This window comes from Lemur catta, chromosome 6, assembly GCF_020740605.2.
Source record: "Lemur catta isolate mLemCat1 chromosome 6, mLemCat1.pri, whole genome shotgun sequence".
Taxonomy (NCBI): Eukaryota; Metazoa; Chordata; class Mammalia; order Primates; family Lemuridae; genus Lemur; species Lemur catta.
The window spans coordinates 88303186-88316448 of record NC_059133.1 but is presented as its reverse complement, the minus strand read 5'-3'; the positions used below and the strand labels follow the sequence as shown (position 1 = coordinate 88316448).

At 34.8% G+C, this 13263-nt stretch overlaps 1 protein-coding gene across 1 annotated transcript in view; it reads right to left on the bottom strand.

Moving 5' to 3' along the window:
* Positions 1 to 13263, bottom strand: part of LRP6 (LDL receptor related protein 6) — a 160264-nt gene that overhangs the window by 80951 nt on the left and 66050 nt on the right. The window contains exon 3 of the mRNA XM_045554314.1: positions 6272 to 6469. Within this exon, the coding sequence (XP_045410270.1) occupies positions 6272 to 6469 (198 nt within the window). The remainder of the gene's footprint in view (positions 1 to 6271; positions 6470 to 13263) is intronic.

Here is a 13263-nt window from a genome sequence, read left to right as displayed (position 1 = left end):
TGAAACAGTTAGTATGAACTCTTTCCAAAGCACCTTCTACACAACTACCAAAATGCTATTTCTAAAAGACAAATCCAGCCATGTCAATTTGCTTCTTCAAAACCTCCAATGACCCCTAATACCTTTCAGGAGAAAATTCAAATGGCTTATTTTAGAAGACCAGGCCCTGCATGATCTAGCTCCTGCCTATCTCTCTAGACTTGCCTCCCACAATTCCTTCACATTTTTTTCTGTTGCTCAACTACACTGACAAAGTGGTCTTTAATAATTGTAAAACCTGACTCTAGTAATTAGGAATTAAAATTTTCCACAGAGGGCCTTTTTAACCCATTTTTAAAGTTTATTTTTCTTCAGTGTTTGTCAAAGCAGGTTAAAAATGCATATTCACAGCCTTGACACCTTGTTAAAGTCAGCTATATGTACACACACACAGATTCCTGAATTCCCTTCTGTTCCACTGATCTCTAGCTATCCTTAGACTCAGTACCTCATTGTTTTGATTACTGTAGCTTTAAAGTCCTGAAATCAGATAAAGTCCTCGTACATTTTTAAAATTTTTAAAAAGTCAATTTGAGTTATTCTAGTAAGTCCTTGGCATTCCCATATAAATTTTAGATTCAATTTGCCATTTTCTTAAAAAAAAAAAAAAAAGGTAAAAGCTTTTGGGATTTTCGTGAATACTGTGTTGACTCTATAGACCAGTTTCAGGAGAACTGCCATCTTAAAAACATATTGATAATTTTTAAAGATAAATATTGCAGTCTTCCCCATTTGCAACTAGAGAGGAAAGAACTCTACATTTTATCACAGCACATAAGAGTCTTAAAAGTAATGTACTTTCTGCAGAGATCATGTTTGGGAGGTATTATTAATTCATGTTACGAAATATAAATGAGAACCTTGAGTTATCTGTGTCCAAAACAAACTATTGATATCCCTGAACTATTTTCCATAGCTTGTATAAAAAGAGTTTAAAATGAGATATACAAATATAGAATCATTAAGTATATACTATAAATTTTCCCCAAACAGCTATGACCTGTTATTTCTTTTGTTAAGGAAAAGGGGCAGCAATGAATCTCTGAGGTTCACTGTGGAAATTATAGAGCTGTTGTGGGTTTTTCGGACAAGAAAAAAAAGACTTGGAACCAACTATTATATAACTTCCTCCAGAATTGAATGGTAATACTCTTTTTTACTTTTGTGTGAGATTTCTTTGGAATATATAAAAAGTCCAAGGTTATGGATACTGTTCCCAAAGGTCGACTGGTGCTCAATTAGCTTACCTCTTCCAAGACTAGATTGCATCCTTAAACTGTGTGTCTTTTTGGCAAATTCACTGGTGTTCCTCTCAAAGGGAATTCAAAGTGTAAAAGTTTAAACACAAATCTACTATCATTGGAAGATCATGCCTTGCTGATCACTGAAGGCATGATTTCCATAAAGAATAGCACACAATTATTATTCTATAATAAAAAATACTTTCCAATAAACATTTACTGAATACCTGATAAGTACTAGGTCTGTGTTCTGCTACATGCTGTTACTGAAAGCACAAATTGGAAAAGTAATGCTTAAAAGAAGACCATTTAAGGGATATAGAGTTTTTCCTTCCCTGGATTCCCTTATTTTAAGTTTCAGAAGATTAGCTTAGTCACTTATGCTCCTAATTTTAAATAAAGACCACCATGGGAAAGTCATATGAAATTCACACACATACACAAAAAAAGCTAACAATACTGATTACATTCCCTTACTGATTCAATGTGAAATTTTTCTTCTCTAATTTAATATGATGAAAAAGTCTTACAAAGAACTCGGAAGTTTCAACCTTTCCAATAATGTATGCTGTTAACTCATTTTATCCTAGGTGCTGAGAAGTTTAAAGACTATTTTTAATCTGTTATAATAAAATAAAGCATATACAGAGAAAAGTATAAAAAAGTACAGCTTAATTCGTTACTATAAAGGAAACACTCTTATAACCCTGAATTTACCCAGATCAAGAAAGAAAATTTGCCAGTCACCTCAGAAGGCTCTTCATGAACCCTGTCCCAATTCCTCTCTCTCCATAAAAGTAAATTATTCCAAGTATGTAGTAGTTACTTCTTTGCCTTTCTTTATATAGTTGTATTGCTTTGTTAAGTGCACATCCATAGAAAAATAGTTTAGTCTTGACCACCCATTTATTTTAATTTGCTATGTCTTTTAAGTCTCAATCTAGATGTTCCCTCTTCATGTCTCTCTCTTCTTTATAGTCTATCTGTTGAAGGGCTTAGGATATTCACTTATATGTCCAGATTTGCTGATGCACATGCATGGTGCAGTTCAATATGTTTCTCGGTTCTCTGTATTTCCTACAAATGGCCAGCTGATACAGAGACTTGATCAGACCCATGTTGCATTGATCCCTTTAGCAAGATGATAGGTGGTGCTGTGTTCTTCCATGAGAAAATGAATAATGTCTCTTCTTTTTCTTCTTGTGATGTTAGCAGCCATTGATGCTCACTCCCTAAATCCATTAGTTCACTGGAAGTTATAAAATGGTGATATTCTAATTGTCATTCCTTTTTCATTTATTAGTTGAAACAGCTCTTCCATATCTACTATTTTGTTAGCCAGTGGTATATTCATATAGGAAATATATCATAAATTGCTTGATTCTTTCTTTTATTTACCAATGTTAAAGGTAATGAATTGTTTCCTATCATCCTCTAAGAATAAATAATTCTTTAAAGGAAAAAAAAAAACCATCATGAACTCAAGGATTTAAATATACTTAACAGGCTTCTATCAATCCTTGGCCAGTGAGAGTTCTCAAGTTCTCTCTCCAGTCTTTCTGAATTCACCCTAAGTAATCTTTAATAGCTTCTTTGCTATCTAGTATGACATAATGTACATTTCTTGCCCAATACGTAGAATAAGCCATTTCACCAGAAAAGCTTAGTTTTTTTTAAGGTAGAATGGTTTTCCCAAGTCCACAGTCTGGGTGCTACAGAAGTTCACTGCACGCAGCACTGTAAAAGTTTAACTGGTACTCAACTGGTCGTTTTTTCCTAGTTCTCTTTGGTGGTTGCATTTTTAAAAAGTATTTGTGTATATATATTTTTGTAAGATGAAATTCTTGATAAGCTCATACTACTACTTTCAATTAAAACTTAGAATTATCACAGTTTCTTTCACTTAACCTCCACAGTACTGCATCTGCATTTCTTTTCTTCCGCATTAAGAATCTAGCACATGCAGGGACAATAGAATATTTAATATATCTGATTGTTATTCACTTAATTGATGCAACAATATAAACAGTCTCATGATAACAAAATTAATGCCATTACACCAATGTAGTTACTATGAAGAATTTGACAAATTTTTTGTATATTCCCTCTATTCTCACTCCTGCTTTTTATAGTTGTACATTATCTAAACAAATAGCCATTACATATTATCCTCTTCCTAATTTTAATCGTCCTTTATCTTCATTCTACTATTAATTATGTTTAATGCGCATCACCATGACTTATTTTGAGGACTCGCTCATCATTTTAATTGTCTAAAGCTCAGTCACTAACGTACCTTTTTAAGAAGGACTCAGGGAAACAATAATCTGTGATTTCTTGCATGCTGGTAATAGTTTGTCCATGGCTTTATATGAGAAAGTCAGTTTTGCTGGATACAAAATGCTTGCATCATGTCTTATTCCTTTGAATATCTTAAAAATATTTTTCTATTTTCTTCTGACAAAGTGTTGCTGTTAGAAAGTCTGGATGCTAAACCAATTTTCTTTCCATTTTAAGTCATTTACTCTTTCTTCTTAGAAGTCCAGGGAATTTTTCTTTCTCTAACACACTATAATTTTATTAGAATATGTCTTGTGTTGTTTGCTCTGGGTTATACTTTCAGGTACACAGTGTTTTCTTTCATTACGTAGTTTCAAGTTTAAGAAACTTCTCCTAAATTATAGTTTTTCATATTTGTTCTACTCCCTTGCTTTTTCTTCCTAAGAGTCTTATTATCTGTATATTGTTTCTTCTTTGCCTATCTTTAACACGTCACTTTCTCTCAAATCCTTTTCTTTCTGAATTTCTTTTTGGTCTTTAAATTTTTCCTCCTTTTCAACTCCTATTTAAAGGCAATTTTGGTTTATTCGCTCTTGTATTCCTTCCTACCATCTCATTTCTGAATTTTTCTAATTGTATGTTGCTCTCTCATAGCTCATACTGGTTTCTAAATGATTTGGTTCATTTTAAAATAGAAGATTGATGTGTTCTATGGTCGTGTTTTTCTGGGGTGCTTTGTATATAAAGACATTATTCTTTTCCTCATTCCTTTTTCCTTTATAATAACTTTAAATGGGATTTTACCATGATACTATTCTGTTTCTGATGTAAATTAGTGTTCCTGAACTTTTAAAAGAAAGTGGTGTTCAAGGTAGTTTTTCTAACATCATAGAATTCATTCCTCTGTTGCTTTCATACAATGTTCAAAAATATGGCAGAACTAGCTGAGATCTCCTAGCTGTTGCCCTCTCCATCATTATCTGAAGCTTCTCTTTCCTTCCCCTCTCGTTCCTCTCAATTCTATTGTCCTGAATACAGCTCAATTTTGATTCTACTATCCTACTCAATTTTGTTTCTACTCAGTGTAGTGCCTTGTCCTAGATTTAGAACTCTGGCAGGTCCACTTCAAGAGTTCCATTTTAAGAGGTCATTGGGGGTAGACTGCTCTAGCTCCTTCTGTCTTTACCATGGACATATTGCACTTGCTTAATATCAGAGTGGGCAACCTCTCACCCTCCCATTTCAGCTGCTGCTCTTAAAATAGCTCACCACATTGTCCAGCAAATAGCTGAGGCTATTTTGGCGTTCCCACTTTCAAGTCCTATGAGTCCTGTTAACTCTCTCTGCTTACTCCTGCATAAGCAGCGATACCATGGCAGTCTTGTTGCTGTTGGTTGTTAGCCCTTATCTGCTTGTATTTTTCAAATGCCTGAGGTTAGTTTTAATGTAAATTTTACCCATGTTTTTATATTTGCTACTAGTTCCTGTTAGTTTTATTCAAAAAACTATGACATGGCCACATCCATCTTCCTAGACCCCCTCTCAAAGTCAGATCTGAAATTCAAACTCAGCAATTATATTTTTATATTTATCATATACTTACTTTTTGGCATTAATTTTTTAACTATTTTTAAAACCATCTTGTAAGTCATTTCACTCTTTTTTGAAACAAGGCAAAAAATACTCCAACTCCATGATTACAAAAAGTTTATTTTAATTAAATTCTTTAAACTTTTCCTGGCTTTTAATACCTCTAAGTGCTCCTTATTCACAGTTCAGAGAATTTACAAATGTTTATACTTTGAAAAATCCTTCAACTACCTAACACTCTCACCTTGTGGGGCCTTAGATTAAGACTACCAAAAACCCAAATAATCATTGAAACACAAGAATGCAAATACAAAGCATCTTTAAAACTCTTAACATAATCTGAGAAGAAATTCCATGTTATGTATTACAGACTTTGATCTTCCTTGAATATTGGAATATATGGTACATGCAGTAGGTTTTCTCCTAATCCAGGAGTGAACAAACCACTCTTTGGCTATTTGTTTTATAAATAAAGTTTCAGTGTAACACAACCATGCCTATTCCCTTATGTATTATTATTAATAACCATATCTGCTTTCAAACTACAACATCAGAGGTAAATAGTTGAATCAGAGATTAAATGGCCCAAAAAGCCAAAAATATTTACTATTTGGGCCTTTACAGAAAAAACTGGCCAAACCCTTTCCTAGTCTAGAGATTTATCAAACAAGGTCCATGAGCAGTACTTATGGGCTTTACTGGTAACTTTGAGTGGAAGAGCTTTTTGTTGTATTGGATGCCCAGCACATTGCAGGATGTTTGGCAGGAACTAAATAAAACACTAGTAGCACTCCATCTTTGAGTTAACCAAAATTCCCCACACATTTCTAAATACTCTGGGAGGGAATAAAGGTACTATCCCTGGTTGAGAACCACAGAAGAACTAAGTTAGCTCAGAGTAAGGAAAAGGAAAATACAGTCCATAAATTCTAACTGCTACCAAGATGGATGAGAAGTAAAATTACTTCTTTAAAGAACGAAACTAAAACTATTCCCTTCCCCCTTTGACACTTAGCCAAAAATAAACTAATTTCTTAATAAAACTAGGTTTTATACTTTAATATATCAAACCATTATAGAGTTTTCTTAAAGTTTAAAAAAAGCTTTTAAAGCAATCTTACCGATTTGTTCCATCCAGATTTGATTTGTGGATGAAATTAAGTTTTGCATCTGCCCAATAAAGCTTCCGTTCTTCATAATCTAAAGTTAGTCCATTTGGCCAGTAAATTTCAGTGTTTATTATAATGAAGCGACTTGAACCATCCATTCCAGCACGTTCTATCTTTGGCACTTCTCCCCAGTCTGTCCAGTACATGAACCTAAAAAAGACAAAAACAATTAAAGCCATGACATAAGCACAAAACCACAAAATATTTTGTAATTGTCACTATTAGATAAAGAAAGCTCTCTTAGGAACACTAAAACCGAAAACTCTAGGAGTTGTTTTTAAAATATTAATAATCTACCATTTGCAACTACCATCGTACTATCTGACTCAGACAAGCATAAAGGATGCAAAAACCACAGGATCAAAATTTATTGGAAAAAAGGATATTTCTACCATCTCCCCACCTATTATTATTAACGACAAAGAGTAAAATGATAACTGTAGAGGAAATAAACCTAGAGGACACCACCATAAGCAAGTATCTAAGTTAACATTATCAATAAAGGAATAAACTGGCATCACATACCTCTTAATTAATGCAATGAAAAGGACATATCATCTTTTAAAGAGTATCTCTTATATAGTATTCCTGCCAAAAAATGAATAATCTAAATAAAATGAGGAAACAGACTCAAGTTGAGGGACAGTCTACAAAACAATTGGCCTTTAAAAAATATCAATGTCATGAAGTTAAAAAAATTTTTGAAGAACAATCTAGATTGGAGAACTGATATGGTAAGGAAAAACTGCTAGAAAGTCATTATCGGGGGAAAGGCAAAAACTGAGTGTCACATTATATACTAGTATGTACTAATGTTAAATTTCCTAAATATGCTAATTGTACTGTAGTTAGGATATATAGAAGTTCACTGTACTATTTCTGCTTCTATTCTAAAGATTGAAATTTTTTCAAAATAAAAAATGAAAAGTCTAATAGTCTAATTACAGAAAAATTTTTCCTTCATGTAAAATAAAAACTCTTAATGTATCATACTTCAATTAAAAGCATATTTTAAAAAGTTGATGAGGGTGCCAGAACTAGATATGAAGCACTCAATAAATGTGTTGAAACAAATTCAGGTATAACTTTTATTCAAATAGTTGGTGGAATGGTGATACTGGAATGATTCCATTTATGTACATTGATAGCTCCACTATTTCAATATGAACTGCTTACTCAAAGAAATGATGGGAGGAGAACATTGTATGGGGGAATAAATATATCTTCTAAATACAAGGTACTGTGCTCTAGGCTTCACATACATTATCTCCCTTAAGCCTTATAGCAACTTTATGAAATATTATTTGTTCATTACCATAATTCACATGAGGAAACTGAGAAAAGTAAGCACATTGCTCAAAGTCACACAGCTAACAAATGGAGAACAGAAATTCAAACCTACATCCCTTAGATTCTAAAGTCAATGCTTAGGCCATAGGTCAAAGCCTTGGTTTTTAAGGAATAGAAAGCAAAGTGCTCCCTAGATTGAGAATAATGATTAGATTTTATTCAGAATAAGGGGTAAGGGAATGATTAGACTCATAAGATAAAACCACAGTCACCTGTGCATAACAATATTTTGGTCAACGACAGACCACAAACATGACAGTGGTCCCACAAAATTATAATATTGTATATTTACTGTACCTTTTCTATGTTTAGATATGTTTAGATACACAAATACCACTGTGTTACAACTGTTTACAGTATTCAGTACCTTAACATGCTTCAGGTTTGCAGCCTAGGAGCAATAGGCTATACCATATAGCCTAGAGGTGGGTACTAGTCTGTACCATCTAGATTTGATGAAATCGCCTAATGACACATTTCTCAGAGCATGTCACCATCGTTAAATGACACATGAGACTGTATATAAGAAAGCATGATATACTACGTTAGAATTTTTGGTTTTTATTCTGAAAGCAACATGAAGGCTGTTGAGGACTTTTTAAACTTGAGGTGAAATGATTGGCTTTGTATTTCAGGAGGTGGAAAAACTAGCTGCAGTGTAGAGAAAGTCTAGAGGAGGGTTAAAAAGAATACAGAAGGCAGGTATTCCAAAGTGGCTCTGTGAGTTATTCAGCAAATGCGTTTTCCTGAAAGCAAATAAAAAACATGAAAAGACTGTGAAAACTAACTAAAGTCCCTGAAAATTGATCAAAGGACATACAATGAAATAAGAAGCATTTATTAAAAAACAAATCTACTGAATCTCACCAAAAACTGTGGTATTTTAGCTAGGAGCTACTCCCATTCCCACTCATACTGCCAGGTTTGTGGCACAGAAGTTCTACCCTGCACAGAGATGGCAGGCCATAAGGACTGGCAGCTTCCCTGCCCTGCAAGAGGGGGCTATGTTTATTTGGACAAGGCATGAAAAAATCTATACCCAGGAATGTTGTCAAAAACAAGAGTGCTTTCAGCGGCAGACAATCAAGGAGGGCTACTATACAAGTGACATCGGTTGGTGCAAGCAACACAGTAACAGACTAGCCAGAAATTTAACAGAAACATCCTAGGAAAGAGACATCCAAAGAGAGCCTTGTTAAATGGACATTCATTCCTGGTGGTCAGGAAGGCCATGTGCAAGGACAAAGCTGCTCCTTCTCAAGAGACACCAGAGAGAACACTTGAAGCTAGTCTCTAGCTGAATGCGAGACAAATTTGAAACTGCCTAAGACGATAAGATATCCCCTAAACCACAAACAGATCCAAAGGAAAATGGTGAAACACTTACTTGCTGGTGTTTAGGAACAACAACTAATCAATCATTTGCTGACCACTAAGATACAGTGACACAGGAACAATCCCTAGAAAGCTAGGCATAAAAATATTTTAAAAGGGAAACAGACAACTGAATTAATCTAGGAAAGTCAATAAACAAACACAACAATAGCAACAAGCCCAGAATATATATCCATCTTATTATCTAAAATTTCCAGTTTTTGCAGGGTGCAGTGGCTCATGCCTGTAATCCTAGCACTTTGGGAGGCCGAGACAGAAGGATCACTTGAGGCTAGGAGTTCCAGACCAGCCTAAGCAACATAGTGAGACCCCCATCTCTAGAAAAAATTTAAAAATTAGCTGGGCATGGTGGTATGCCATCTGTAGTCTCAGGAGGCTGAGGCAGGAGGATCACTTAAGCCTAAGAGTTTCAGGTTGCAGTGAGCTATAATGAGGTCACTGTTACTCTAGCCTGGGCACAAGAGCTAGATCCTGTCTCAAGCACACACAATGTTACTAGAAGAGGGATATTTTATATTGATTAAAAAGTCAAATTATCAGAAAGAATTATAAACATGCATGCACCTAATAAGATCTAAAATAAATGAAGCAAAAAATTACAGAATCAAAGACAAAAGTAGGCCATTCAATAGGTTAGAAAGTTACAATAACTGTTTTCAAATTTTACTATAAAGCTGGAATAATCAAGGCAATGTAGTTTTAAAGTGTGTATTGAAGTATAGACCAATAGAGCAGATAGAAACTCCAGAAATACATGTACCATCAAATGATTTTTGACAAAGGTGCAAATGCAATTAAATGGAAAAGGATAATCTTTTCAATTGGCTATTCATATCCCCCTACAAAAAGAACCTCCATTCATACTATTAACAATCTATACACATAAAAATTAATCCAAAATGGATCACAGATCTAAATGTAAAACCTAAAACGTTTAAAAGAAAATCTTTGTGACCTTAGGTTAAATAAAGGATTTCTTAGATATGACATCAAAAACACAATCCATAGAAGAAAAAAACTAACAACTTGGACTTCATCAAAATTAATAACTTTTGCACTTCAAAAGACATCATTAAGAAAGTAAAAACACGTAACAGACTGGATGAATATTTGAAATCATATACATACTAAACCATTTTATCCAGAATACATAATAAATTCTACAAATCAAATAGAATACAAACAAAGTATTTTTTAGAAGACTGGAGGGCGTGGTGGTTCACGCCTGTAATCCTAGCACTCTGGGAGGCCGAGGCAGGAGGATCGCTCGAGGTCAGGAGTTCGAGACCAGCCTGAGCAAGAGCCAGACCCTGTCTCTACTAAAAATAAAGAAATTATCTGGACAACTAAAAATATATAGAGAAAAAATTAGCTGGCATGGTGGCACATGCCTGTAATTCCAGCTACTCGGGAGGCTGAGGCAGTAGGATTGCTTGAGCCCAGGAGTTTGAGGTTGCTGTGAGCTAGGCTGAGGCCATGGCACTCTAGACTGGGCAACAGAGTGAGACTCTGTCTAAAAAAAAAAGAAGAAGAAGATAAATAATGCCTTTTAAATGGGCAAAAGACTTGAGTAGACATTTTACCAGACATAAAGATGGCCAATTAGCACCTGAAAAGATGCTCAACATCATTAGTTTATTAGACAAATGCAATTTAAAACTACAATAAGGCACTACTTCACATCCATAAGTATGACTATAATAACTTTTTAAAATAGACAATTACAGTGTTGGCAAGGATGTGGAGAAGCAGGAACGTGAACTAGCAAGGACACTCTGAAACAAACACCTCCATTTTTCCTTAAAATATTAAACAAATTTATCAGATGACCCAGCAATTCCACCCTACTCAAGAGACATGAAGCATAAGTTCATACTAAGACTTGTGTGTGAAAGTTCACATCAGCATTACTCATAATAACCAAAAAGTTGAAACAACTCAAATCCCCATTAACTGATAAATGGATAAAACAAAATTTAGTATATTTACACAACAGAATACTGCTCAGCAATGAAAAGGAACAACATACTAATACATATTACAACAAGGATAAACCTCAAAAGCAACATGCTAAAGTGAAAGAAGCCAGGCACAATATCATATACTATATGATTCTACTTATATAAAAATTCCAGTGAGACCAAATACATAAAGATCCAGAGTAAATTAGTGGTTGCCTGGGGTGAGAGATGGAAATAGACATTAGGATTTTCTTTAGGGTGATGGAAATGACTGTGGTGACAGGTGTACAACACCATAAATTTAATTTTAATTTAGATGATTAAATTATAAAAACAGGGTGGGCAAGGGGCATTATAGGACTTTTTTCCTCTTATAGATCCAACCATGCCACATGGGGGGGGGGGGGGCAATGCAATCATCCCACACAAGAGTAACAGTCCCATTCCTGCAAAGTCAGGGACAGATTAGGCTTTATGGACTGAATTCCATGCATGAAGATCACTCAATATTTGAAATTACCATTCTCAATCCTCTCAAAATTCTAACACTCCTTTTATCTGCAAATAAACATGGTTATCAAAAATATGCTGCAAAGATGGGGAGGACAGAGGAGACCAGTTATAATGCATTTCAGTTAACCCAGCAAGAAATTATGGTAGATAGAATCAGTATAGTGGCAACAGACAGAAGACAGAATCAACAGATATTTGAGAAGGAAAAATTGACAGGACTTGGCAATGAGAGGTGAGGAAAAAGCAGGCACTGAGGATGATTTCTAGGTCTCTAGACAGAAAACAATGCCTTAAAAAAAGGTAGATGCCAATATATATATCAAAATAAATACACAGGGTTTCTTTAAGTGTTTATCCATACACCACCTAGCGGTACAGACATCGTATTTAGGGAAACAACATAACAGAACTGTACTTTTAACTGTTCAGTTACAAATTGTACAATTTACAGTTACAAATCCCTTAAGTGTGAAACAAACTGTATAATGAAAGATAGTGTAGTACAGTGATCTGGAACACAGACTCTGTCTAGAGGTGGGCTGCTCAACTCTAATACCTCCTAGACAGGCAAGCTCAAGCAAGTTACTTAACCTCTCTATCCCTCATGTTCTTCATCTACAACATGACAATTAAAAACAGACCTATCTTACAGGGTTATTGTGAAGATTAAAGAGGATAATATATGTAAAGCACTTAGAAGTCCATACATTTCTTTAGCGATTGTGGCTGTTATGTCATAAATTCCTTGTCTATAACTTTTAACTTTTAGAATAAAGAGCAAAATCATTAACATAATCTTTAACTCTCTACTATCTGGCTCTACTCAATTCTTCAGCTTCCATTTATGCCATTCTTCACCTTATTAATAACAATGCCAGTCCCTTATATTGCCTACTACCACAAGGCTTTTCCTCTACATATTACCTTCCTCTTCCAATATTTCCTTAAATAGTACTTCCTTAAATAAACGTTCCCATAGATCCCAAATTAGGTTACACGCTCCCTTATAGACTTTCAGAGTACTTTATATTCATAGAATTTATAACTATAATTATTTATTTGTTTACCATTTAGTACCTCTAATGTACACATTTATGTTTTATGTATTTTTCTGAATTAAGAAAGGAATCCCCCATGAGTCCTTGAGCAAGAATGGGGCTCTGACTGCATGGGGTGAGGCTGCTTAGATCAGAGTACAACTGCTATCAGGTCCAGAACAGAACAGAAATACTAAGGACCAAGCAGTGTGGACAGTCTGGAACATTCCGCCCAGTCAGAGTAAAGATCCTCAACAACACCCTGGCCCCACAGCTGTGACACCACAAAAGACTGAAAGACCAGGCCCTAGAGCAGTGGTTCTCAAACTGTAGTCCAGGGACCTCTGGACATCCCAGGGATCCTTTCTGGGGGTCCACAAGGTCAAAACTGTTTTCGCAGTATTAATAAAGTCAGCCTTTTCCACTTTCATTCTGGTATTTTCTGAAGCTAAATAAGGTGTGATGATGACTTCACTCCAGTGGCTCATGGAATATCTGTTTGTGTATTCTTATATTTTCTATAATTTTCTAAGGTAGTAGCTTTTGGGTATAAATATATACATGTTCAGAGATCCATTAAGTTTGTTCTCAGCACTTTTGTGCTCTCACTAGCTATCTCTGATTATCCATGCCTTAATCTCTGTACCTCATTATAATCTAAAAAATTGTTATTTTGAAGTCCTGAAAT